Source organism: Excalfactoria chinensis, chromosome 1, assembly GCF_039878825.1.
Source record: "Excalfactoria chinensis isolate bCotChi1 chromosome 1, bCotChi1.hap2, whole genome shotgun sequence".
NCBI lineage: Eukaryota > Metazoa > Chordata > Aves > Galliformes > Phasianidae > Excalfactoria > Excalfactoria chinensis.
In genome coordinates this window covers 182,164,208-182,191,444 of record NC_092825.1, presented here as the reverse complement: position 1 = coordinate 182,191,444, position 27,237 = coordinate 182,164,208, and the positions used below count along the sequence as shown (strand labels likewise).

Genomic DNA, 27,237 nt, shown 5'->3' with positions numbered 1-27,237 from the left:
CGCTGTGTGGAGAGAGGCGCTTCCGGTGGGGCGGAGCGGTGTGGGGTTGGTGGCGGCCCAGGCGCTGTGTGAGGGTCGGTGCGGAGCTTTGCGTCCTGTTTGTCGTTATGTCGGCTCTGGAGAAGCAGCTGCACTTGGGTCGCCTCCCGACGAGGCCTCCTTTGCCAGGGGGTGGCGGTCAGTCCGGTTCCAAGATGCGCATGGGGTAAGTGAGGGAAGGAGGGGGGGGTGATGGAGGGTCTGAGGGGAGGGGTGAGGCCTTCGTCATTCGGGAGGATCGGGTGCTTGTGGAAAAGGGCTTCGGGGGGTTCTGTGCTTGGACTGGGGCTGAGGGGTGTTATGAGAGGTGAGAGGTGTTCTATGGGGTGTTCTATGGGGTGTGTATGTGGGGGGGGTGCGTTATGTGGGAGTTATGGGGGGGGGGGGGGATCTGGTGGGTCTTTGTGCCTGAGGGAAGTGGGAGGGGGAAGGAGGAGGAATTGTGGTGGCTGATGGACGGGCTGGGGGGAGTTGGAGGGTTGGGATGTGAGGGCCTTTGTGCGTAGGGGGTGGCAGCCCCTGTTGGGATGGTAAGTGGTGTGGTGGACCTCTGGGAATGGCATAGGAAATATAGAATGAGGGAATAGTTGGGTTAGAAGAGCCTTCAGACCTTCCCCCCCTCCCCCAGCTCCAGCTTCTCTATGGGCAGAGACATGTCCCATTGCCTGCAGCCCCATCTTGAGCATTGCCAGGGATGGGCACCCTCAGCTCTGGGCTGCACCACTCTGTGAGGAAAGGATTTCCTCTTCATGTCTAATCTCAATGTCCCCTCTTTCAGATTAAAGCCATTGTCCAGAATTCAGCTCCTATCTCAGGAGAGAGATACTAGGAGAGTTTCCTCAGACTGTTTTATCCCCATATCCAAGGAGGTTCAGGGCCAAAGCAGCAGGACAGGCAAGCTGAAATAACAAGGGAGATTTAGATTAGATATTAGGAGGAAATTCTTTACTCAAGGGGAAGGCAGGGCACCAGCACTGCTGTCCAGAACTGTGGGTGTCCCATCCCTGGAGGTATCCAAGGCCATGGATGAGGCTGTGGGTAGTCTAAGCTGGTGAGGAGCACCCAGTCCATAGAAGGGAGCGGGGCTGGGGGGAGCATCGAGGTCCCTTCCAACCCAAACTATTTTATATGTCTGTGATTCAGTCAGAATTGGTGTCTTGGGACATCCCGTTGCCCCTTGGTGGCACTCTTCTTTCAGTCCTCTAGTTTGAAGATAGAGTCTATGTGTTGTGAGATATATATATATATATATATATATATTGTGGTGGGACCTCAAAGTCAGTGAAATCGTGGCTGAGGGAGAGAAGTGCTTCAAAATGTTGTTTAAATGCTATTTATCTCAGAAAGTTATATGAAGCTGTAACATAGGTGAACTCTGCTAATAGAGTAAGGCTGTGCTTCGAGTGATGGCAGCGTTTCATCTGGGATAGGCCAGTACAGTACAACACAGAGAGTAAAGGGATGTCAAATCTCTTAAACAGGAGTGAGAGCATCTTTTGGAAGCATGAGAGAAGATGGGCTGGAATCAAGCTGTGTGGATGGGAGCTAACAAGGAACTGACTGGACAAGAACAACTTTGGCAAAAAGCTTTGTTCTTTAGCGAGGAGTCAGAGGGAGAAAGTGGATTGCAAATAGGAGAGCACTGAAGAATAACTTCAATCTCCAAAGGTGTGAGGGAGAAGCTTGTACTCCTAGCAAGTGCCTGGTTATGGTAGAAGGAATGCAGGGTGCTTTGTAGAGTGAAGGAAGCTGGTTTTAGTCACGAGGACGTGGGCTCAGGCTGCCAGATGTGTGTTGTGCAGCTCCCGATTGCATCGAGTGCTCCATTTGGAGGTTAAATATATCCTCCAATTCCTACAGGAGATCTCCTTTGCCTTGATGCATGAAATCAGATAACTCAGAGAAATAATGAAAACGACAGCTGTAAAAGACTGAGAGAAAATGTTTGGCTGTTTATGGATGTGAAAGGCATTTAAATGACAGGTAGTTCTCTCCTTTCAAGTATAGTTTTAAAGTGCTTCTTTTACATTATAGTCTTCCCGTATGTTTGAATGGATGCAGTGCAGTTGATTTAGTTAGAATCTGAACTAATATATATATATATTTTCTTTTTCCTTTGAATATGGATTATACTAAAGCTAAGCTCTGTATGTAAGTAATGGCGTGGCTCTGAGGCTAATCAAAAAAGTGGTATTTAGGGATTAATTAGAAGGAAGTCGTCCTGAATGTTGTGTTGTAAACCATGAGTTAGTTCTGTTGTGAGTCTTGGGATTTACAGGAGCGTGCAGAAGGTTATTTGTGGTACACATAAGGCTAGGTTTCATACTGTTTCATGATGCCATTTCAAATGGGACTAACCAAGTTTTGCTGTCTTTTAGAGCAGTTTTGTGGACTGTAAACTTTGTCAGCAAGCTAATTCTTTCCATAAATCAGTGTTCACATGATGGAACTGTAAACAAACGCCCTGTTTAATTAAGCCTTCATAGCTCAGTAATAAACATAAAGACTTCTAACATTGGTGTTCAGGTCCAGGGGAAGGAAAATGAGTTTGCAGTTGGTGTTGCTGCTTCTTTTGGCTCCTGCCAGATGTTTCCTGGGTGCAGATGTCCCCATGGTAGTGATAAAAGGCAAAACTCATTTTCCTGCAGCATCAGGTGAGCTGTGTCCTGCTGGAATCGGTTGGGTGATGGAGGCAGTGTGGTCTGCTGGCGATCGGCTGCAAAAGGCTGCTTTGCTGTGGGATGCATTTTCCAAGTCAGTGTTGTTGCTGGACGTCCGCTCTCATGATAATTTTTATTAGGAAACTAATAAAATTAAAGGCTTTTAAGGTCCAGGCTTAATGAGGAGCAGATCCAGCACCTGCGATACTTCTTGCTTTGCTTTTTCTTGACAGATAAACGAATACATTTCTATTCAGCACCTGCAAAGTTGATTTCAATTGATTTTACGATGGATTTCTGTGGAGTATTTCTGCAGTTGGGTAATGTTTATGTTGGCAAAGCACTTCTTGGTCACAGTGCTGTAATCTATGTAATGATTCCTTTCAATCTTTGGAAGGTTTCATGTCAGAGAGGGAAGCGACCATGAAGGGATGTTGGTTTTCTGTGGTTTTATAATGCTGTCAGTCTTTTTTTTTTATCCTCCTTTCAAAATCCTTCAGGATGTGCTGATATAAAGCCCGCTGTTGTGGGTGGGGGATGAAAACATCATATATCCTTCCCCTTGGTAGCAGCTGGCAGCAGTTCATAGTCACACTGTGGTCACATAGCTCTGGTTGCTCTGTGGACTCAGCGCTTTGTCTTCTGCCACCTTTTCTTCTCCCCTCCTGTTGATCTCATCCTACGTTACAGTTGGTTTTGGACAGCAGTGCCCACAGTTGGAAATGGGATTTCATTGGATGCTTTCACACACCTGTGCACTGGAAGGATTATTTCATGTAGGAATGAAGTCACCATCCTCAAACACACATCCTCAGTGGATGGTTTCTTTGTAATGACTCTACTCAGGTTGTCTTCATAGAATCATCATGGAATGGCCTGGGTTGGAAAGGCCCACAGTGCTCATCCAGCTCCAACCCCCTGCTATGTGCAGGGTCACCAACCAGCAGCCCAGGCTGCCCAGAGCCACATCCAGCCTGGCCTTGAATGCCTGCAGGGATGGGGCATCCACAGCCTCCTTGGGCAACCTGTTCCAGTGCATCACCACCCTCTGGGTGAAAAGCTTAGGTTTAGCTACCAAAGGAGGATATGATCAGCTATACCTTGACAGGTGCGTGACTTCCAGCACTGACAAATATAGAAGGCCCTACTGAAGTGATCCCTTAGAAATCGAAACTCTCACGGGGAGCAAAAGTAATTAAAATCAGAGAAAGATTTGTTTGCTCTGCTATCATCTTTTGTTTACAAATCTATTTTGTTTCTGGGCACTGATGAATTTCTTACCTTGGAAGCAGGGCCATTAATTAGAACGTGTTTAAACTCAATCTCCAGCAGCAGTGGGAAGCTGGTTGTTCTGCAGATAAATGCTTTGCTTCTTGTGCACCATTCCACTTTATTTTTTATATGAAATCTGTCTTTTTCATCAGCCAGGCAGGTTGTGCTAACGTGACTGCATGGGGTGTCTGAAAGCGGAGGGTGCAGTGAGACTGCAAGCAGGAAAATACACCTGAATGCAGCACTGAGATATCTCAGACATCGGCCATCCTTGGCGTAAAGGCAAGTTGCAAGGGTAGGAAGCTTCCTTTTCAAAGCACTGTTTTCAGATATCAGCTTGGTAAGGAAGCCTTTGCCAAAAGCACAGGAGAATTTTCACCCCAGATACATTCTTACTTCTTTTCTGTCAAAAAGTTTAATGTTGTGGATGCCCCATCCCTGCAGGCACTCAAGGCCAGGCTGGATGTGGCTCTGGGCAGCCTGGGCTGCTGGTTGGTGACCCTGCACATAGCAGGAGGTTGGAGCTGGATGAGCACTGTGGGCCTTTGCAACCCAGGCCATCCTATGGTTCCATGAATGTTTTGTTTGTAATAAGATATCACCCATTACTGCAACCAAATAGGTGAGAACAGACTTGTATCTTCTTATCGTATTCCAGTATGATTGCATCCTTGTGTTTCTTTATTGGGAAGTCTCATTCAAGAAGTTCAGTTGACCAAAACTGGCTGTGCCGTGCCTCTGGGAATGTCCCATAGGACAGCTCAGCTCTGCTCTGTGCATCTCAGTTATGCATGCATCTGTAGGTTCCTCTACATCTCTGGCAGTATATCAGCAAAGCAATGCATGGGGAAATGCAAATCAGCACAGTGAAGCAGCAGGGATATCAAATCCTTGATTAGCATAGGACACTGATATCAATATTGAAGCAAGAACACGGGACTGCGTGGTTAAAATGGCCACTGCAATGTAGTTTTGTTGGACTCTTGTGGTAGGTCAAGGTGTATGCAGGGATTCTGTAGGATTTCACAGCACATTGCATTGATTTCCACTACCTCTGTACTCTGAGTTGCAGCCTGCTCATCTGCAGACATCTCTGTGCTCTTCCAGCTCATCTTCCATCTTTGTACCTTCCTGCTGGCTCTGTGCTCTCCTGCCTCTATATTTAGGTGCTTTCTGACCATATTGCTCAACTGAACAAACTCTGTTACCCAAAGCTGTATTTGTCTGCATCTGTTTGTCTTGAGTGGTGCATGAAAACCATACCTGCAAGAGAAACCTGCAGTTCATTTTTAAGCACCTACATAAAGGAGCAAATGTCAGCTTGTCATAGAATCACAGGATGGTTTGGGTTGGAAGGGACCTGAAGGATCATGAAGCTCCAACCCCCGACCACATACAGGGCCACCAACCTCCACATTGAATACCAGCCCAGGCTGCCCAGAGCCCCATCCAAGCTGGCCTTCAACACCTCCAGGGATGGACGGAGCATCCACAGCCTCTCTGGGCAGCTGTTCCAGCACCTCCCCACTCTCTCCATAAACAACTTCCCCCTGACATCCAACCTAAATCTTCCCTCCTTCAACTCCAAACCATTTCCTCTTGTCCTGCTGTTATCTACCCTTGCAAAGGGTTGACTTTGAGAGTTTGTTGGAGGCTTTCTGCCACTACATTACATGCTACTCTTGCCAATTTAATTAGTTTATTTAAAATACATCTTGTCAGCCGTGGCAGTTCTTAAATAGATTATATTTGATTTCCTTTGGTCAGGTTTTAAGTACAATGCAAGGATTATACATCACGATCCGTGCATGTGATGTTCTGTAACTGCTTTCGTAGTTGTAAATGACCTCTAAGGAAAAGGAATCTCTAAAAATGGTTCTCGCTGCTTGATATACAAGCATTTTATTTTCTTTTTACTATTACTTTTGAAATAGCTGAAGGCAAAACCCAATTCAAATGGGTGAGATATTTGGGCTCCGGTTGCTCTGGGATGGCTTGCTTTTCAGATCCATTTTCTGTATGCAGTGAAGGGGGACAAACATCACAATAGGATGAAACGAGCTGTAGGGAGAGCCCAGAAGTTCTTTTGTAACTCCAGCTTCACACAGCAGCTGGTTTGGAGTTTCAGACTTCATTGTGATGGATCCATTTCTCTTTTGTTCTGCTGGATACTTCAAAAAGCAGTAATTAATTCCATCAGCTTAAATATTTGGTCGACAAAACACCGCTGCAACGTCAAGGGGCAAAATCACAGCTGCTCTTTGCTTGGGCTTGCTTCTAGTTTTGTTTGTATTGATGCACCACTAGAAAAGCAGCTCTAAATAATGGATGGAAGGCATTAATTCCAAGAAACAACAAAATCACAGTCAGTTTCTCGTAGCTTTGTGCTGCCTTGTGCACTTCAGATGCGCTCACCAGCTGTCTCGTGGGAAAGCAGTGCTTTTATTCTTGCCCTTTGTAGGGTTCAATAGTAAATTGCAGATCCATCGGTGTGGATTGGAGGCAAGAACTTTGTTTAGATTGCAATCTGCACGTGGTTACATTAAAGATGACAGTAGCTCTCAACTCCCAGGTTGTCCTTCCTTCCTAAAAACGTGGGAGTTCTGGTATGTATTGTTTCCAGATATGTCGTATACCTGACACACAACTCCTAATGCTTCCTAGGAGCTGTTAACTCCTATTAAACTGAATTTGAAGCGATTGCTAATAATGCTGAATCAAGCAATATGACAAGAAGTGGAGTGGCAAGGTCCCAGGGAACAGTTTGGCTCTGATTTCATGGCTTGCTCTTACAACCAGTGAGTTATTCTTCATGGAACTGTCTTTGTGTCAGCACCTGACTGCCTTCCTCATGAACATTTTAGCTGGAGGTGGTCAATAGACCTTACAGAGGCTTAGCAATAGACCTTCCGCTTGCCTTCAGCTTCCACAGATGGTGCTGGAGGTAACGAGTCTCTTGTTTCTGCCCTTGTTTTCTCTGTTTTGTTTTTCTATCTTGCTCAGGTTTTACCCAGACAAATCAGAAGGAGCAGCGATGCGGTGACACAGGCTGTCCAGGGAGCTGGTGGCTTTGCCATCTCTGGAAGCGTACAAGAACAGTAGGGATGTGGCACTGAAGATGTGGTCAGTGGGGCATGGTGGGGTGGGTTGGGGATCTGAGAGGTCTTTTCCAACCTTAGTGATTCTGCGATTTTATGATCCTACATACAGCAACTGTACTGGTGCTCCTGGTAACTGGAGGGCCTGTTAGTTCCAAGAGATGTATCAGGTCAGCCTAAAAAGCCTGAGAACAATATGAGTGTTTCCAGATTATCTGATGTCAGAGAGATGGGGAACAAATACACTAAAGAGTAATTATGAAATGATTTACCTTCTTTCTCCAGTCCTCTGATATGCGTGACTCCTGACATTGCCTTTAACCAGATAAGGCTTTCAATGTAGGCCCTGTTTTCCAATCTTAGTTGTATATTTCTTGGAGTCTTCTTCAATTATATCCTCAGTGATTGATTCCAGCCATAGGTATGCTATTCCAACTAATACTTTCTCCTCTCACAATGAAGGGAAGGTTGCAGGGAGATCCTGCTATTACCTGATGTATGGATTATGTTGGAATGAGCATAGCCAGCTGGATGATGATATCTGCCCATCAAGTGGAATTATTGAGGAGACTCAAACATTAAACCAGGAATAATGTGCTGTAGAGAAGTCAGGCAGCACTGAAGTGTGGGATTTTTTAAGGGTGGTGAAACTTGCTGTCATTAACTGCACATCCTAGCTATAAAAAAAGCAGGAGATGGGAAATTATCCAAGCTGTGGGCTGTTTGCTTCATCTCCAGCAAGAACCTTAACCCTTTCCAGAGCGCTCTTGGTTATGACATGGATGGAGCTTCAATTCTTGTGGTCCTAGATGATAAACCATGGAAATCAGGTACCTTAGAATTGCTGAATCATTAAGGTTGGAAAAGAACTCCAAGATCCTCAAGACCTCCCCTACTGTGCCCACTGACCGTGTCCCCCAATGCCACAGCTCCATGGTCCCTGTGCACCTCTTTGGACAGTGACTCCCCCACCTCCCTGGGCAGCTGTGCCAGTGCATTATCGCTGCTGGGAGAAGAATCTTTGTCTCATATCCAACCTTGAAGCTGTTATCAATCATCTGAGTTGACTGCATTTCATGCCAAGTCTTTTGCTTATGAAGTTTATCGTTAATTATTGTTTTGGAAGGAGATTAAACTGAGGCAGTAGAAGAGATTTTTCTGAGTTTACATGTATATGTGTGTGACATCTTTTATTGAATCGAAATCTGACAAGAACAATACCAACGTCTGGAAACCCACAGAAGTGAATTTGGAATATTCAGGGGGTGGTTGTTTGATGTTTCTTATTCTCGTAATATCATGGGAAATAGGAGTTTTATTTCTCTCAAACTGAAAAGCTGCTTTGTGCCTTCATTTCTCTTTCTTTAGGAAGCCAAGAATTCAGGGGAAAGCTTCCTTCAGTAGAAGAGATTTTATTCTGTGAAGTTCTTTTCACCCCCACGTCCATGCCTGATTTCCATATTGTGTGCTGATTTCCACCCCCAGAAGAGGTTCAATGCAAAAAGGCTGTTAAAATGGTGCACTGTTACTCATCCTGTGTACAGGGCTTGAATCTAGCTTGATTATGTCATTGCCAAAATTAAGCACTACTCTTTTCTAGCCTTAGCAAATGGATGCATTCACTCAGCTGAGGAAACAGATTTCGCATCAACTGAGTCACTGGGAAAGCTCTTGTTGCAAAGCCTTTCTTTAGTAATAGGGGTGCAAGGAGAGGGCACAGCTGCACCTTTTGATGGAAGCAAAGAACAAATTGGCTTGTCAGCTGGACACCTTTGAGAGTCCTGGGTTGCGTAATGTCCACAGCACACATCTATGTTCACCCAATAATGTAGGCGAATTGCATCCCCAAGATGCTGGTTGCAGCCTGAAATTAGTGCTGCTACTTTGAGGCGTCGTTTGTTGCTGTGTTTTGTTGTGTAATTGTTGACAAAGCGTGGCAGAAATTAGTATTGCTATAAAGAGGGGTTGGATCTCTGTGTGTGAGGAATAAAGACTGTGATTTGTGTGTTGGAAATGCGTTATTGGGAGACCCAGGCTTTGTTGTAGTAGCCCTGGTCCCCCGATCTCACTATTGCAAGTCATAGTCAGAGGTTATAGACATTGTTATAGGTCATTAAGATTGGAAAAGACCTCTAAGATCACAACCCAACGTGAATTATAGTAAATATATAGTATTGGAGTTGGTGATCTTTATGGGTCCCTCCAACTTGGGTTATTTTGTGATTAACCTGGAAACGAATTTCAACTGAAGCCTGGAAGCCTGTTCTTCCATGGAAGTCTTATGAGTATCTGATATACAGTCTTGTCATTATGGTCCTTAAGTTAAAATACAAGTTTTTCTCAGCTTGGAGAAGAGAAGGCTCCAGGGAGACCTCATTGTGGGCATCCAGTACTGGAAGGAGTGTATAAACAGGAGGGAGAATGGCTGTTTGTGAGGGTGGGCAGTGATAGGACAAGGGGGAATGGCTTTAAAGGGAGACAGGGGAGGTTTAGGTTGGATCTTAGGAGGGAGTTTTTCCCCCAGAGGGTGGTGACGCACTGGAACAGGTTGCCCAAGGAGGCTGTGGATGCCCCATCCCTGCAGGCATTCAAGGCCAGGCTGGATGTGGCTCTGGGCAGCCTGGGCTGCTGGTTGGTGACCCTGCACATAGCAGGGGGTTGGAGCTGGATGAGCACTGTGGGCCTATGAAACCCAGGCCATTCAATCATTCGATGGGTTTTAAAGATCCTGCATTTTTAGGACAGTTTGACTTGGAATGATATTTCTTCCAAAATTAGAGGGGTTTTGTAGGAAAGTTGTCATCTCACAACAAATACTAATTTGGCTTTTAAATAAGATGCTTAATTCATATATCCCGTGCTAGATTGGTAGCATCCTGTCGCATACAGCTGACACTTTACTTTGCAAAGCTGTGATGTCAAGGTGACTTCTGAGAAGGACATTCTTTTCTTTTTTTAATTATGATTCATGTTCTGAGTCATATTTTGGATGACTTCCTGCATTCTAAGTCATGTCAGCACCATATTATTCCCATTAGGACTAGGGAATCATAGAAAGGCCTGGGTTGCAAAGGCCCACAATGCTCATCCAGCTCCAACCCCCTGCTATGTGCAGGGTCACCAACCAGCAGCCCAGGCTGCCCAGAGCCACATCCAGCCTGGCCTTGAATGCCTGCAGGGATGGGGCATCCACAGCCTCCTTGGGCAACCTGTTCCATTTCATACAGTCATACTGCTGCTGAATTTTGGAGGGCCTGACCTGTAGTTGCTGCATATTGAGAGTTTGTACTGTGATGAGATCTTTAAATATTTGCTCCTTCCCTGCTTTTCACTTGATGTGGGTCTGTATAGTCTTAACTGCCATTGCTTGGTCTTCCTTAGTATTGCTCTGTGATGAAGTATTCTCATTCTGCCTCCATTAGTTTTCATGTTGGTTCTTCTGATCTCCTAAATAGGAACCATGATTAAAGAAGACATTTTATCACCGACTCCAAAATCCCTTATATTGGAAGGGAATTACACTTGCATTTCACTTGCTTCCAATCCTAAATTGTTGTGTAACACTGTTGTATTCTCCTCAATAAATACCAATTGCAACAAAAGACTAATTATAGCACCTCTTACCTATGGAGTTTTTTTTCTTTCAGCCCTGGAAGAAAGCGTGACTTCACCCCAGTGCTTTGGAGCCAGTACTTTGAATCTATGGAGGATGTTGTGGTGGAAAATGAAACTGGCAAGGATATATCCTTTTATTCAGATTAAGACTTTTCGTAGTGACTGGGGCAGCATCACGTATCTGTTGAGTTTATTGGGGTTCTAGTCACCTTTTCACGTATATTTCTTCTCATTTCATCTCCCTTTTTTTCCTCCCTCTTTGTATGGATCAGCTATCAGAGTTTTCCAAGACACACAGCAAGGCTGGTTCACGGGATTGATTCTTTTGCAGAGGTAATCACTATTTTCAACAAGTACTTCCAACTACTCGGTAAGGTATTTTGCAGGCGAAAATCTCTTAGTTCATGTAGTTGAAACCGTATCAGGATTGATGTTTATCGATTTGTATTAAGTTTTATTAAGACAGTTAAGTGGAAGTTGTTAAACTGTACATTCGGATTCAGTGTCAGCAGTGCAATATATGAGCCTCAACTCTAAAAGAATGTTAATACCTACTGATTTCCAAAGACCCTTCTGCAAGTCAGCCTGTAGCTTCCGTTCCTGTATGTGCATACAAAGATACATGCATGTCCAGGAAGCGTAGGTTGCTATTTGTTGTACCCCTATTTGATGTGCAGACAGAGAAACTTCTCCCTGCTGGCAGCACCACATCTGTATGGACCAGGGAGAGATGTCCAGCAATGTCCAACTAGTTTTTGGTAATTGCTTTCCAACATTCCTGCTCCTTTTCCAAATGTTTGTAGTGCTTCCACACTTCTATACATCTGTTCAAGCTGACTCCTTTTTACAAGTCTTCCTGTTATGGACTTATCCAGCTGATGGCTGCAATTCTCACTGATGTGCCCAATTTGAATCATAGGATCCTTAGAGTTGGAAGGGACCTCTGAAGGCCATTGAGTCCAATTCCCCTGCAATGCACAGGGACACCACAGGTAGATTTGGTTGCCCAGGGCCTGATCCAGCCTTTAAAGTCTCCAGTGATGGAACATCCCCAACATCTCTGGGCAGCCCATTCAGCGCCTCACCACCCTCATTATAAGACTTTTTCCTTATATCCAACCTAAATCTCCCATTGTGGAGCCTGAATCCATTTCCCCTTGTTCTGTCACCATAGACCCTGCTCAAGAGTCTGTCCCCTTCTTTCCTGTTGCTCCCCTTTGGATACTGACAGGCCACTCTCAGTTCACCTTGCAGCCTTCCCTTCTCCATCTGCACAGCCCTGCTCTCAGCCTGTCCTCATAGGAGAGCTGTTCCATCCCTGGGATCATTATTGTGACCCTCCTCTGGATGCTCTCCAGCAGCTCAATGTCTCTCCTGTACTGAAGACTCCACATCTGGATGCAGTGCTCCATGTGAGGCCTCACAGTGGAGACCAGAGGAGTGGGATCACTCCCTTACCCTGCTGGCCACACTGCTTTAGATGCAGCCCAGAATGCAGTTGGCCTTCTGGGGTTTGAGAGCACAGTGCTGGCTTATGTACAGCTTCCATCCACCAGAACCCCCACATCTTTTTTGACAGGGCTGTTCTCAAAACTTTCATCCCCCAGCTTGTATTGATAGAGTTGCCTTGACCCAGGTGCAAGGCCATGCACTTGGCTTTGCTAAACCTCATGAGATTCACCTGAGCCCACTGTTCAACCTGTCGAGGTACCTCTGGAAAGGAGGCAAAGGCCATGAGTTGGCTTTGGGTGTCCCATCCATAGGCTTCCTGCACCCACCTACAACAGCTCTGTGCTAACTGGGAGCACCCTGAAAAACAGCATGGGAAGGTCTGGGACACAGGACTTCCCATGGGTCCTGCTGACAGAAGTGGCACAAGAGGTACTTCCAGGTCTTCTGTTTGCAAAATGAAGATTGTTTTATCTGTGTTGAAGTAATACAAACCATGTAGTTTAAGTAGTTGTATAACTTCTAAGTGTGCACATCCTACTTTGGTATGTCCATTAAGAAAACCAGTTTTCCAGACTATTTCAACCCCATTAACACTTCAGTTCCTTCTCTGTTGCTAATAGCATGTGATGCTTTAAAATATGGATTCTTCTTGTTGTTTTACTCACCTAGTCATTATTTCATGTTCTCATTAAGTCTGCCTGTTCAGTTCCAGCTATGAATGCTTTGTGATGTGCATCGTGTCTGCATTCCTTGTGAAGCATCATAGAATTACCCAGGTTGGAAAAGACCTTGAAGATCATCAAGTCCCCTGAAGCTTTATAAGTAGTGCAGAGAGTAATGGACCTGTTTGGTTGGGTGTTGTATGTGGCCATCTTCAGTTCAAGCAAATCTCAGTGATTTAGGGTTTATTGTGTTCCCTGTGACCTTTAACAGAAGTTTGTAGGTTGTAGATAGGTTGTGGTCAGGTGAGTACTGTGAAGCTTCTTTATGGATGTATGTGCCACAGATGTATGTTGCCCTAAAACATCTTGTGTTCTGGCTTGCTTGACTTAAACACAGTGGGAAAACACTCCACATTAAAATGACATGCTTCGTAGTTCCATTTAGTAAGGTTTATTTTTCCTCTTTGTTGATGCAGGAGAAGAAGAAAGGGTTCGGGCATGAGGTGTGTAGGTTACAGAGGGGGAAATGCTGCACAGTAAGAAAAGAACTCTGAAGTTTCAAACAAGCTCAGTTTAGTCCTGGTTGTCCTTACACAAACCCATTGCATAGAGGCAGAAATGAGGCCTGGAGAGCTCAAGCATAGAAACAAAACACTGTGATTGCAGCATCTAAAATCTAACCATGGAATGTCCTTAACTGTTCATACACTTTTCGAATTTACAAAAGCGGATTGGAGGGACCTGTCCTACTGCTGTTACATGGCGGAGGCCATTCTGCTCTTTCCTGGGCTGTATTTACTGTAAGTAAACTGTTCATTTATAGAGATAAGTCTATATGCAGGTTTAGTCCTCTAAGCATGGAGGGCTGCTGACCATTCAGTTGCGTTAAACGTAGGGAAAATTAAGGCAGAAAATAGTGCCTTATGATCTGCTGGTATGCACCTGACTCAAGCCATATATATTAGTATATATAAGTATATATATTAGGCAAAATGTATGCAAAGGTGTATGATCTAGGCCACTCATTATCAGCAGCATCCCAGACTTCCACATAACTTGCGTGTTTGAATGAAGCACTCAGGCAAATCTCACTGTATTCTACCCACGGGGGTTATTTATTTATTTATTTTGGAAGGCTGCTTGGTCATTCTCAACACTTGGATCTCATCAGAACACTCTTATTTTGTGTGGTTGAGGTTCTGTTCAAGGAGTCTCATTTGCTGCTCTCTGAAACGCGGATGGAGGTTGGATCAAGAGGAGCGAGGCCATGGACTGACTGAACCGAAGTTCCATCCCCAAACCTGTTCCTTTGTATAAACAATACAAAGCAAAACCAGAGCTAAGCAATAACATTTAAAGCATTGCAGGGTTAAGTAAAAACTCTTAGTTAGACACCTAACTTAGTTCATTTATCATAGAATCATAGGATTACTCAAGTTGGAGAAGACCTCAAAGATCATAAAGTCCAACCGCAGCCTAACCATAGTACCCTAACTCTAGCAACCCTCTGCTAATGAGCAGCTGGAGCTGACCAAGATGCTCTTTCTTACTAAATCTTAAGGCCTCTTTCTTACTAAATCTTGTCCTTACCTGCTTGTAGATCATCCATTGCCAAGATGGCCAAGTAATAGTTATCGGTTATAGTTTCCAGTTGGATTGAAGGCCATTGCTTTTAACCAGAGGCAGAAGTATGAAGCCGCGCTTCTCTGTGTTGAACGTCTTCCTACAAGACACCACCACCCTCTCTAGAATTTCTTATTTTCAGTAGCAAACCATTTTCACACTTAAAAAATCCCAATATTGTTGGATTTAGTGGAATGAGTGCCATTATAACGCTGTGCTTTTTGGGCTTTGGGTGTTAGTATTGGCAGCTGATGAAGGGAAGATATTACCCTGGGTGAGAAGCACAAATCTGACAGTGCTTTTGGGGAGGGAAGTGGGCACAATAATTAGCTCTGCCTTTATGCAGCTGTCATTACATTATTTCCCGTGGGTGTTCTGAAGATAATGTCCGTCCTAAGCAATTAAGTAAAATGAACCAGGTATTAAACTTCATGCTTCAAGTACCAAACAAACTTAAATACAAAGAACACCCAGACATGAAAACCCCAAACTGGGAGGTGCTGAATATAAATAGAACCTATAAATAGAAGAATAGCCTGCAGGGTGCTGCTTTCTCCTTTTGCTTACTGGCCTGGCAAATTCCTGCCTGATGTGCTTGTACATCTCTTGCCCAAAATATTTCTGTTTGGATACAACTCAGGGTGCTGGACAGCTTCCCATTCTGTCCTGTCATGTTGGTTGTGATCCTCTTCCCTCGCTCTCTGATGACAATGGTTTGATCTTTAGCAGAAGGCAGCTCATCTGCTGAGTTAAGTCATTGCTTCGGAGCATAAGCAGCTTGCAAATGGGGGTTTTGGGGTGATTTTTGGGGTCTGAAATATGAACTTGTGGCTGTTTGAATCATAACTACTGCACTCGTTTAGGAGTTGAAGAGCTGAACAACCAGATTGGAGGACAGGTTGCCTTTCAGATCTACCCCTTATGTAGGTGGTTGTATTAACAGTCCCTCAATAAATTCTCCCTCTCCTACGGGGCTGATATTTCAATAATCAATGATTCTTTAACACAGAAATCTTCCTTCCAACAAAGAAAGCTGTTTAATCACTGTGATGCCTGAAATAACTTATGCAAATTGAGCCGTCAGTAACTAAATAAGAGTCATCATTGCTTTAAAAAGATTCCTCTCTTGTTCCCCTCCAACATCTTTGGACTAATCAGTTTTGTACATTCCAGCATTACTGTAAAATTCCATTCAGTGAGATCCAAGTGAATAAGCACATCAAGGCAGCTGCTTCATCTTCATGGCCTCCGTATAGCTGGGGCTAATTCTGGAGCGTGTATGGCTTGGGAGAGGGAAGCATTGCTTCAGCATCTGAACTGCTGCTACAGAACTTGAATTGGCTTTCCTAGGTAACACAAGATATCTCAAAGCATAGTAAAATAAATGTTCTTCTCAGCAATGATGTGAACAGTAGGAAGGATGGAGCTCTGGTTCATTGGGGGTAGCTCGTATGGGGGTGATCCTCGTGGGTTCTCAACCTGCAGGTTCAGCTGTAGGTAGTGGAGGTTCAGTCCCAGCACGCTGGTCTTTGCTGCTGCTTAATGATGCTAATCCTTTTGCAGATGAGCTGTGGCGTTTTGCAAATCACTTTGTCTTTTTTCCTTGCAGTCTGCCATCATCAGCAGGATTCAATGCAGGATTGTGGCTTTAGATCTCCGAGGCCACGGTAAGTACAGCAAATACAGGAATTTAAATGGCACATAAGCACGTTGTTTGCTGTCTTGCCTTTTAAAGGAGATGTAATGAATCCTTCCCAAAATGACTGAGAAATTATCCTGAAAGCATCCTTATTTTCTTTTATTCAGTGGCAGGGATGGGGTGAGTGGTGTAACCCCATGTATGAGCACTCTCAGCTCCCTTTGCCATTGTGCAAGGTGATGGTGGGCTTGCTTCTTTCTACATGTTGGCAGCAACCCTTCTATATTTTCATAACCTAGAGGAGGTCTTTACCATTAGAAATAAAGCGTGTTGTTCAGTTGTAAGGCACATTGTTAATATGGAAACACTCCCCTCGACTGTTCCTTCCCCTAAGCCATAATGTGATAAAGTACCAAGTGTTTCTGTTAATTCTGGGTTCCTTAATTATTCATGTAATTGAAATGGAGTCTCTCTGCTCTTCGTCCTGAGAAGTCGGAAGGTTTTCAGCTTACAGGAATTTAACTTGTTTTGTTCTTTCAGGAGAAACAAAAGTTAGGAATCCCGAAGATTTGTCTGCGGAGACGATGTCAAAGTAAGGAAGCTTCTGTTCTCCCCTAAGCACTTCACTTTCCACATATCTATTTTCCCCTTGGTTTCAAAGCCACAGTACAGATCAGCAGCTTCACTGCAGTGAGCACTTTAAACCTGCAGTGCTCGGTAACACTTACTGGAGATATCCTAATAGAAGGGAAAAAGCATTCCTCAGGTAGGGTTGATCTGGGCATCTTAGCTTGAAATGACCAGTTTGGTGGCGGTTCTTCTGCTTTGGAGCAGTCAAAGTGTATAATATGCCTTGGAGACTGTGGATGCCCCATTCCTGGAGGCATCCAAGGCCAGGCTGGATGTGGCTCTGGGCAGCCTGGGCTGCTGGTAGGTGACCCTGCACATAGCAGGGGGTTGGAACTGGATGAGCACTGTGGTCCTTTGCAACCCAGGCCATTCTATCATTCAATGATTGGACTGCTGGCATCCCCCCAGCATGGGTCACTTAATCAGGTTGCTTTTGCAGACTGTCCTGACCTGCTTTGGGATTCAAATCCCCTTCTTCACAAGCTGCAGAAAAGCAAGCAGCTCCTACTAAGCACTTCTTGTTATGTCTACATTCAGTACAAAGAGTCTCTTTCCTATCACTACAATTAAACCAGGAAGGACTTTGTAACCTTCCTATGAACAAATCTACTGGATTTGTTGTGGGGAGGCCATGTGTGAAATGCGGTCTGACTTCCATTGTGTGCCTTATTGCTGCTGCTTACAGCTTGTCAGATCCCGGTACATCACTGTCCTAAGGAGGTGCTGTATGAAATAATTGGGATTTTTTAGATTTGCAACAGCACTACCATGGAGGGAAACAAGTTGCCTTTTCTTTCTAAACCTCTCTGTCCTCTTTGCAGTGAGCTCAAAGTTTATTCCTTGTTAGTCTTTAAATGGGAGCTTTACATTGTAGCTTTAATCTTTTCTTAAATCCTCTGGTCTTGTTCTCTTTGACAGAGCAAAGTACTCAGCCTTTCTTTTGGCTGATGCTTTACTAGGTGCAAGCTTACTCAGGTGTTCCTTGACTGGAAAGCCCATTTGGGCATCTGAGGCTACCTTAAAGTACAGCAATGACAGCTTCATCTTAAAGCAGGTGCCCTGTGGAAGAGAAGGGGAAATCTCTTCTTGCCTTGTACTGTCTGTACCCCAGTGAGAGGTTGAACCTTTGCTTGTTGTTTATCTTTGCCCCTATCCGTAGAGCTTGGCTATTTTTCTCTATTTACTTGCAAAAGATTTCTCCTTTTAGAGCTGTGAATTTTTTAGCCCACGATTCCATGCAAAAGAATGCAACGTTTTTCTCACCTTCTATTTAAAACTCCTACCAGCTGATGTCAATCTAAAACGACCTCCTCTTTGGGAATTAAAAGAAGTAAATTAATTAAGCCCTTTCTGTTTATAACAAGGCAAATTGCATGCTTGTGCAGGAAAGCATCAGCTCAAATGGTTTCCTGTGTTGGTGGTTAAATGGAGCTGCACAGTGATAAGACAATAAACCTGTCCCAGTGGCGTGTGGGTTAGATAAGAGAGGATTTGAATCTGTATTTTTTTCCTTCAGGTATATATATCAAGGTAGAGATGCTGACCATGTTTTCACCTTCTTTTGGCAGAGACGTTGGGAACGTGGTTGAAGCTCTGTATGGAGACCTTCCTCCCCCTATCATGCTGATTGGGCACAGCATGGGTGGCGCCATTGCAGTGCACACAGCAGTCGCAAACCTGGTGCCAAGTTTACTGGGCCTGTGCATGATAGATGTTGTGGAAGGTAAGCCTGGACGCTTGGATATGGTTCTTTCTTTCATGCTCACCTTTTTGTTCTTAGCCCCTAAATTCCAGAGTACACAAAGTTCAGCCAGTTCTTAAACATACGCCAGTTCCATCCTCTTAACAGAAGTTATCGATGTGAAATGGTTGTTTAGAGGGGAATCCTTTCAGTTCTGCTGGGTGGGATCTGTGATTGCTGTTGTTTTTGGCTGCAACACTTTCTTGGGAGCAAGGGAAGTATTTTTTTATGTATATAATGCATGGTGGATGAGTGATTGCTGCTTTTTCTTACTGCCTAGTTGTCCTACTTGTGAACTTTCTAATGTGGGAGTAGGTAGGACTGCAGGCTTTGGTGTGCTAAGCTTTATTCTGCTTAACTGCATTAAATCCAATCTGAACCCCGACTTCCCCTGAAGGTATTCCATGGTAGCCAATTCTGTATAGACGAACATGATAATGATTACATTAGATGTCATAAAACTGAAGCGTTTCTTTCTAGGTACAGCCATGGACGCACTGAACAGCATGCAGAACTTCTTAAGGAGTCGTCCCAAAACATTCAAGTCACTTGAGAACGCAATCGAGTGGAGGTAACGTGTGGGCTTATGTAATCACATAAGGCTTGAATCCTGAAGGAAGCAAAACTTTGTGACATTTGTCAGGTTCTTCCTTTTGCTCTCCTATCCCAGAGGGCTGATTTACCAGAGGGCTGTGCTGCCATCCAGAGGGACCTGGACAGGCTGAGAGGTGGCTAAGAGGAACCTCGTGGGGTTTAGCAGGAAGAACAGAGCCCGGCCTCTGGGGAGGAGCAGCCCCAGGCTGTGCTGGGGGCATACAGATGGAGAGAGTGCAGGAAAGGTCCTGGTGGGTGGCACATGGAATATGAACCCTTGTCACTAAGGACACTGCATTTGGCAAGGTGTCACCTGCAGCTTAGGAGAGGTGAACCTTCTCCTCTCTTTAGTGTTTAGTGTCACATCTGAAATGCTGATCTGGGTCTGAGCAACTCCAGTATGAAAGTGACTGGGATATACTGGAGAGAGTCCAGCAGAGTACCACCAAGATGCTGAAGGGCCAGGAGTCCCTCTGTTGGGACCTGGTGATACCCAGAAGTCTCTTCCAGCCTCTACCACTCAAGTGGTTTTGTCAGCAATTGCTTGGCTGATTGGATGGGACAAGAGAGAATTATTTTCCTGGGAGTTAGCTTGGTGTTGGAGAAAGATCATCCCAGAACTGCTCCAAAATCCCACCAGCATTTCTCCCATGTGTCTTTTAGATTCATAGTTACAGTTGGTGATTCAGGTAAGTTGGCACGTGGTGTGACTCATTCTGAATGACTCCTGAGCACGGGTGGTTTGGGTTAAATCATCTAGTTTTGCTTCTGTTCCTAGGCCTGCTAACCACCAATTCATTTAGTAACTCTCTGCCTTTCTTCCTTTTTCTTCTAGTGTAAAAAGTGGACAAATAAGAAACCTGGAATCTGCCAGAGTTTCTATGGTCGGTCAAGTCAAACAGTAGGTTGTTTTGTGTTGTTTTAATTTCAAGCACTTAAACATCTTCTGTTTTACAAACACTTTCACTGCAGAGCATAAATACTCCTGAACGTGGAAGTTTCTTCTAGTAGATCTATTTCTTTGATCACTGCTGATACCCACAGCAGTGTTGAATCACATTCATGGCACCTGGAGAAAACCTGCCCAGAATCCACAAAGAGCTGCATTAGGAAAAGATAAATTAACCACTACTGATCATGTGCTCTTTGTTTTGCCTTCCCTTTTGCCTTCCGTTCTGCCCACATTAAGGACATAAGTGTTAGTTTAATGTCCCTTCAGAAATGTTAGCTTAAATTGGGTTGGCCTTCTGGGCACGGTGCCTTTCATTTCCTTTTAGAAATGGTTCAGTTCTGCATTACAGGAGTGGTCTAAGGTGAGATGGGGATCGGGGTCAATTTGATCTGCTTGTGCTACTCTGATCCTTGGTGTATCTGAAACCTTTACAAAGTGTACATGTGCTTTGCTAAGAAGAGCTGCCTCTTCTAAGTAGCTGTTTGCATTGATGTTTGCACTGAGGTGCACATGCTGCAGAGGTCTCATGGCTGGTTCTGGCTGCAGCTTTTCATCCACAGCTGCTTCTAAGCTTGTGGGGGGAATTTTTCTTATCCAGTGGTTGTGGAATCACTGACAGCTTTTAGGTCAGCTACGTTTTGGTTCTGGAAAGGGAATCAGTTTTTGGGTTTATTATCACAGGTGTGAAGGAGCTGCCAGTCCCGAAGGTCCTAAAGCCATCGTGGAGGGCATTATTGAAGAAGAGGAGGAGGAGGAAGAGGATGATGAAGGCGGAGTCTCCGTCAACAAAAGGAAGAAGGAAGATGACACTGAGGTAGGGAATTTCTTGCTGTGTTTCAGCATATGTTTGCATGGCACTTCCCTGACCCACAGTTATCCAAATGATTCTAATATAAATGAGAGCAACTCCAGTGGAAGCTTTATACTGGGACTTTTGTTTCCCTTCTTGGCCTCATCTCACTGATTCCATCGTGGGTTGTCACTTGGTTTTTGGGTTTCCCCAGGTGCTCTGAATGCACATGACCTGAAACGGGGGCTTTTGTGAATGAGGGGTGCTCAGTACTGACCCTTAATGCTATTTTGGCTTATTTCAAAGTCCCGTCAGCATTCGGGAGGTTGTACAATCAATTGTAGCCTAAGAAAGTAAATTCCTCAAGGGAAATCATTGCAGCTGATATATCCCCTTGCTTTTCAGACAGGGCACAAACTAGTTGTGCCAGCAAAAAGCAGAAAGTTCAGTGCCCTGGAAAATGCAGTTGTACTTCAATCTATAGGTGCAGCTCCCACTGACTTTCTCACTCCTTATTTGTGTACTTCGGTTGTGATTCGGATAGGAAACAAGGAGCAAAAACTGGCTGCTTGAGAGCGTGCGATCCACCAGAGGGAGCCAGCCTTTGTACATATGCTTCCATATGGAGTTCATTTTACACGAGCCGTTCCGCTGATCACTAATGCAGAGCTCTCTTTCCTCCCTGCAGACAAAGAAGGAGCACTTATACACGTGGCGAATTGAGCTGGCGAAAACAGAGAAGTACTGGGACGGATGGTTCAGGGGCTTATCTAACCTCTTCCTAAGCTGTCCAACTCCAAAGCTTTTGCTTTTAGCTGGTACGTATCTGGCTTCAATTCAGCAGCAGTTCACTTCAGTGGCGTCTCAGTTGTGTTATAGAAAATAAGGTCAGCGTTTGGCTCAAGTCTTCCTCTCAGATTACTGCACCCATTTCTTCTACTCTGGCTGTTCTGTGTATGATGACTTATCCTAAACCAATCAGCTTTAACCACGCATATTTGGAATTAGGTCAGAGCCTCTACTATCAAGACAGCACATAATGATGCACTGGATTTTGCAGTGCTAAAGGCTTACTTTTGTTGTTCGATGCTCTTTGCTGTCATACAAGATCCAAGCTGCCCTTCAGCCTCCAGTGCTATGATACCTTCCTACAGCTGTAGGTGTGACTTGCCTGTGAAATTACGGTTGTTCTGCAGCCAGCTGTAAGGCCCTTCTTGTGCTCTGGTAGGAAAGATGGTAAACCTTGAGCAGCCTGGTCTGGTGCTTGGCAACCCTGCACACAGCAGGAGGGTTGAAACAAGATGATCACTGTGGTCCTTTTCAAGCCAGGCCATTCTATGATTCTATGACCTTCTAAGCTGTGGAAAAGAGATTTAGGCAGAGATTCTTCCCTGTCATTTACCATCTTGAGGTGCAGCCATGAAATGCTCTAGTGGTTATGTTTGGTTCACTCTCTTGATGGCAAAACTTCTCTTTCACAATGCCTAATAAAGCTCTGCTCAGTTTACATCCTCTCTGTATTATCCCCAGTAAGTCTGTTTATTTGATTGTAGGTGTTGACAGGCTGGATAAAGATCTAACAATTGGACAGATGCAAGGTAAATATTTGATGTTGTTACTGTAATGCTCTTCTTGGCTGACAACTTGTTGCTGTGGGTGCATGAACAAAGGTGTGGGGGGAACAGCCTGTTAGCAGTTACAGTGTATTTCAAAGCAAATGCACAGTGAAAATGTAATCTGTGGCCTGAAAGGGCAGAGCAGAGGGGGAAGATCCCCTCCCTCACCCTGCAGGCCATGCTCTTTTTAATGCTCATAGTCAGGCTTGTAAAGAATGCAAGATCCTTGTTAGAAGAGTTCATAAATCCACAGTGCTTTTAAGGGTCCGGTGTCTGTTGTTTCCTGTATAGGTGAGATTTACTTCCCTAAACTATTGGCTGTTTAGGAAGCAGGGACTGCTTAAAAAGTGATGACTCTTTTGATCTGCAGGGAAGTTTCAGATGCAAGTCCTTCCACAGTGCGGCCATGCAGTCCATGAAGATGCTCCAGACAAGGTGAGCTCTGCCTGGGGGTGAAGCTGCATGCATCCACTGCTTCGACACAACAGGGGCCATTGCTTGCTGTGAAGCACAGTTTTTACACCGCAGGAGCCTTTTAGATGTGATACCATCACTAGTTTTTCTTTGCAAAGCAGCTTGGATTTCATCATATTTCGAAGCTGACTGGAAAGCCTGAGCTGAGATGTTAGACGTGATACAGAGCTTGTCTCGCTTATAGGTTTCATTCTCAAGCTGGTGGTGATGGAACTAACTGTTACCATCTGGAGCGTGGTTCCCTTTAACCTCCTGCCTTCCCTCGAGAAGCTTTTCACTCTTGCCTGCACTAAGCCACAGCTTTTGGAGCTCGTCTGTGTCGTCCTGAGTTGGGTGGCTCAAGTTTTCCAAATGTGAAACAAATGCTATTGAAACAGTTTGCAGAATGAAGGAGCAGAGCGACTGCCGTGTGTTGCTTGTTTGCATCCTGACAGGAGGAGGAGGAATGTGTCAGTGGAGCCTGTGGTTGGGAACAAGACTAGTTTTAAAGCTTGTTCTGCACCACGAGTGCAAAACTCAGCCTGCCCGCGCTTCACTTTACCAATCCGAAGGAAGAGCTTTGGCCTAAATGTTGTGGTGCTTTTCAACATGGCTTCGAAGTGCTGGGATCACTGCCCGGCTGGAACTGCCGCATCCTTTGAAAGCTCTCTGGATTTCTTGTCATCTTCACATCCCTTTACATTCTGACCTACTTTTCCTTCCTCCAGGTTGCTGAAGCTGTTGCGACGTTCCTGATCCGTCACAGGTTTACAGAGCCCATCGGTGGATTCCAGTGGTAAGGCTCCGTGAGTGCTCCAGCTGGGCAGTCTGCGAGCAGAGCTCTTGCTCTCGCTTTGCCTTTGTGGCTTGCAGTGTGGGAGGTAGCTGGGAAGCTCTGACACAATGCTGAAACCACATCGAAACAAACAGCTTGGCATCACAGCCAATAGGAGTTATTGGATGGTTGTGTTCTCTGTCGACTTTTCACACGCAGTCTCGTGTTAATGAAACCTTCCTCCCTGAAGGGGAGGAGTGAGGCAGGTCTCACTTTGCTGATTCCTTTCTCTATAACCTGCCAGGAGGCAAAATTACAAGCTTTGTGGTATTTGCTTTAAGCAGGTTTTTATTTACGTAGTCAGGGCCTCGTGCCTTGAAAGCAACTTGTACCACGCTGCTTTGGCCAGGGAATGCTGGTCAAATCAGACAGGTAAAGCTCTGTGCTTTGTTGTGCAGACTTTGCTGACCTCAGGTGTATTGAACTAAACTATAGGAGCCAAGTCTCTATACAGCAATGAGAGCAGGTTGTCATTGATGAGGCTGCTTGGAAAGACTCGTAAGGGTACAGCATCATAAAGGTAATAACTAAACCAATGCTCAGACCACGCTCACAGATGGTACTAATCTGCCTCAAGGTCATCTGTCAGGTTTCAGTGAGCGGTGCTGAGAAGTTCTCTTGCTTTGTAGCTGAGATTTCTTCAACAGCAGCTATAAATTCCAGCATGCACAATGCTGTATGACTGGCTACGCTAAAGGGGTGTTGCTGAATGATCTTTCCCCTTTATCCTGTGCCTTTGGGGGTGTGAAGCAGTAGAAATGTAGGACCTGGGGCTGCGTAGAAGGAAATGGCTTAGGGTGGTGTATAAGTGATGAGAGAGGGAAGAGGCAGAGCCAAAGATCTGCAGAGAATACCTTGATTTGTTTTAATGTGACCTTTTCTTCCACTCTCCTTTTTCCCTCCTAGCGTGTTTCCTGCTTGTTAATACCCCTCTATCTCCAGCACTGAGTCATATTGTAAATAAACTGCACCAGAGGCCACTGTGATGTATCCCATATCTGTTCATCTCTCCGGTTCAGCAGCAGTGAGAAGTTGGTGTGAGGTTCATCATCCCTTAGAACAGTTCTCCACGACGTGTCCGTGCTTAGGGACTTCCTTGCTGGGAAGCAGCTTGTGTTGAAGACCATGAAAAGCTCTTCATGCTCTCAGATGTGGGCTCCTCTCTGCTGCCATAAGCAAAGACCACCTGACACCCCCAAAGCAGTCATATCAACCTCCATTGGTTCTCAAGCTTTCTTGGACCCAAGCGCAGAAGGGTTGTTGACAATCCAGAGCCAGCAAAGTCACTGCAGCGTTTCCAAAGGCTTCAGGATTTCTCTGTGGATTCATCTGACGGTCTTTTAAAGTGCCCCTTAGCTTTGCTTTTTGTTTTCTTTCTCTCACGTGTTTGTTTTCTTCCCCTAAAGCACTGGGGGAATCAGCTTCGTGTGAAGCTCAAGTTCCACCTCACCAGCGTCAGCCTTATGGATTGAGCTGTGCAAGGAAACTAATGCTGCTTTCTTGTGCAAATTTGGACCAGAGGGTAAAACCAAAAAGCAGTGGTGGGAACCCTGAGCTCCATTTCAGAATCTTCTTAACGTTTGTTTCAAGCTTTCACTGATGAAAAATAGCCTGAATTAACAGGCAGTTTGCCTATTTGGCCCTTTTCTGCCTCTGGAATGTGTTTATCCTTCCCTCTGTGTAGCTGCTACACATGACTGAGCAGAGATCAGCATCGTTGGGGTGAAAAAGATGCAAGAAGTGCAGCAGATAAATTCCTGGAAGAGCTTGGAGTCAATCCTGCTCAGGTGGATGCAGAGGTGCAGGCAGCTGATTCCCCAATAGTAGAGGATACACCTTGTTTTCAGTGTCACTTCCTAGATCATCTCACTGCCTGCTTTCCACGGTGCCACATCAATCTGCACTTATATGGGAGAATGCTTCTTCAAGGTTAAGTTACCTGCAGGCAGTTGGTCAGATTGCTTTTCCCCTCTCCTAAGAATCACTTTGGAACATAAAGAGCTGGCACCTATTGGAGCAGTTTCTCTTGTTGCTGGTGGTTGTCTGAAATCTTATTCCATTTCACTTTGTGTCCAGAACCCCATTGTGCTCTATGATGGAGGCAGTATTTAATGCTGTTTGGCTGAGGCGTAGTTCTGTTCCTGGCTTGAAGCTGCGATGGGCAGCAGTTCTCCAGAGCCATCCTGAGCTTCTGGTGTGTTTGAGATACAGGTGGACCAAAGGGAAGAGTGGTGTGAAGAGCTGGTAGAGGTGGAGAATTCCCTGTGATGGGAGAGCTGCTCCTCGTCTCATTCCCTCACATGTGAGTTGTGGCCTTGTGCTGTGCCCATTGCCCAACACATCGGGGTTGGAAATGCACTCAGTGTTAATAGGGAATCGCTGGCTCCTGACGTTCCTCTCTCTGTTCACTGTTGCATCGTGTCCGTGGTGTCACATCCAGCCCAGCTGTGGTTCCTACTGGATGAAATGGACCTTCAGGAACCGAGATGCTCCATCTCCCTTTCTCCTGTTGCATCCTAAAAGTTGGCAGCATCCTCAATCCCCAGCAGGGTATTGAACGTGGCATTGCTCCACGCCGAGCTCTGGGTCCTGGCTGTCTCAGAGCTGGATTTGGGACGAGAGCAATAGCAAAGGGAGTGGGAATCCCTTCCTGGCTGTGCCGAATTGCAAACATTTTTTGAGAGTCTGCTTTTGTCTGAAGGATTTCTCGCCTGTCTGCAATTGCTTTGCCTGGGAGGAGGGAGCAACAGGCAAAGAGAAACGGTATTTGGGTGAAGGTTAACACAGGGAATGAGCTGCAGGGGAAAGTGTTCTCTTCCCCCCCACCCCCGTTGCTGTCTGATCAGTGCATTCTTTCCCAGCCTCCAGCTTTCTTGCCTGTGTAAAAGCAGACAGACGGGAGGAGGCTGAGCTGTAAGGGTGCAGATTTCAAGCGGGAGCAGTTGGATGATTTAGGAATCTCTCTTGCCTTTGTTCCAGCCGTTGGAATTGAGGAGCCGTGGAAGCTTTCAACAATGGAAAACCCCAAAGCTTGGCAGGAGCGGATGCGGTCTGGGAGACGGGGTTTGTGTAAGGGCTGACCTCAGCTTGGAGCCTGCACAGGTTCTGCCAGCTCTGGGGCTGCTCGCATCAGGCAGAGCCCTCAGCCATTTGTAGCTTACGGGATTGCTGTGGAAGGAAAGTCTGAATGGCTGCTCCTGCATGCTGCCATCGTAACAGGGTTAATCCAGAGGTGAGACATCAGGGCTGTGTTGTAATCGTTGCCGTATCACGTTGCTGAGTTCCAGCCCTGCTTTCCCACCTTTCAGAGTGAACCTTCTGGCTTTTCCTGTCTGTGCAGGGCAGGGCTGAGCAATGGCAGCAGGGTGCAGCCCCTTGCTGGCCTTCTGCTCCAGTACTGTGCAGATACAGGAGAGCCCGCATTATCTTCATCTGTTTCTCTTCCCCTTCCACTACTGCCTTTTGTCTTGGGTGTGAATGGGAGATGTCTGGCAGGTCAGCTGGGCTTAATGGATGCTTCAAGCTCCTGAAAATCTACACCCGGATCTTTTAGGTAAAGTCAAAAA

At 45.3% G+C, this 27,237-nt stretch overlaps 1 protein-coding gene across 1 annotated transcript; it reads left to right on the top strand.

Moving 5' to 3' along the window:
- The first annotated feature begins 4 nt into the window (after nt 1-4).
- Nucleotides 5-27,237, top strand: PPME1 (protein phosphatase methylesterase 1). The gene is made up of 14 exons (XM_072327013.1): nt 5-205; nt 10,717-10,810; nt 13,506-13,598; nt 16,031-16,088; nt 16,601-16,652; nt 18,259-18,413; nt 18,912-19,002; nt 19,861-19,926; nt 20,659-20,791; nt 21,456-21,585; nt 22,321-22,365; nt 22,754-22,818; nt 23,565-23,632; nt 24,578-27,237. Exons 1-14 carry the CDS (start codon nt 108-110, stop codon nt 24,594-24,596), a joined length of 1,167 nt encoding a protein of 388 aa, XP_072183114.1. The 5' UTR covers nt 5-107; the 3' UTR covers nt 24,597-27,237.